Below are 784 nucleotides of genomic sequence, written 5' to 3'. Positions count from 1 at the left end.
AAATGAAGCTGACAAATTCCTTGGGCGGAGGCTGCTACTCCTGCTTCTCCTATTGTTTCACTCTAAATGTAAAGGAACTTTTTTTTGTACCTTAAACTAGCAACAAAATGTTTGTCCATAGCCGCAGACAAGAGATCTATGGACAAAAACGTGTCATTTTATAGACAAATTGTGTCATTAGAAGGCACAAAATGTTCCTTACAAAAAGTGTTCATTTGTTGCGAACAAGCAACAAATTTAAACGTCCACTCGCTGGGACAAATGTCTTGTCCACGAAACAGGAAACAAATTTGTCCATGATGAGAGAACAAAATTGAAAATTGTCCTCTCTAACGAAACAATTTTGTCTGTCGTTGGATGTGTGTGAATCCGTTCCCTCGTTATGGACAAAATTGTTCTTTTACATTTAGAGTGTACGGAAAATATAACATCTTACCACTAGGAATACGTACCGTTTGATCCAGGGGACACTGCTTTAGAGACGGCTTCTCCAGGCATTTAAAGCAAAATGTGTGTCCACAGCCAAGAACTTTTGGCAGGCGCTCGGTACTATCAAAGCGTTCAAAACAGATGCTGCACTCCATCTGAAACAATTACGTATACATACTCTTAATTAATAAAAGATTTTTGGATCTAATTTGCTATAAGTTTCTGTATCTGTATGATAGCGACCTGCGAAATTCAGTGTCGAAGTGCTTGACTGATATCGGAGTCCGAGGTAGGGACGATAGCGACATGTCTGACACACATTCACAAAAAATCCCATACGTGTGGGACAATTTGT

At 39.3% G+C, this 784-nt stretch overlaps 1 protein-coding gene across 2 annotated transcripts in view; it reads right to left on the bottom strand.

Moving 5' to 3' along the window:
* The window catches only part of LOC113212086 (uncharacterized), a 61523-nt gene that overhangs the window by 41630 nt on the left and 19109 nt on the right, over positions 1 to 784 (bottom strand). The window contains exon 2 of one of the 2 annotated variants that reach the window (XM_052272734.1): positions 453 to 584. The exons of the other annotated variant lie outside the window; for it this stretch is intronic. Coding sequence (XP_052128694.1) covers positions 453 to 584 — 132 coding nt within the window. The remainder of the gene's footprint in view (positions 1 to 452; positions 585 to 784) is intronic. 2 annotated transcript variants of the gene reach the window in all.

The sequence above is a fragment of the Frankliniella occidentalis genome, unplaced genomic scaffold (assembly GCF_000697945.3).
Source record: "Frankliniella occidentalis isolate FOCC.00 unplaced genomic scaffold, Focc_3.1 Scaffold222, whole genome shotgun sequence".
NCBI classification, from domain to species: domain Eukaryota; kingdom Metazoa; phylum Arthropoda; class Insecta; order Thysanoptera; family Thripidae; genus Frankliniella; species Frankliniella occidentalis.
The sequence above is the reverse complement of the archived record's forward strand: the minus strand, read 5'-3'. Positions and strand labels throughout refer to the sequence as shown.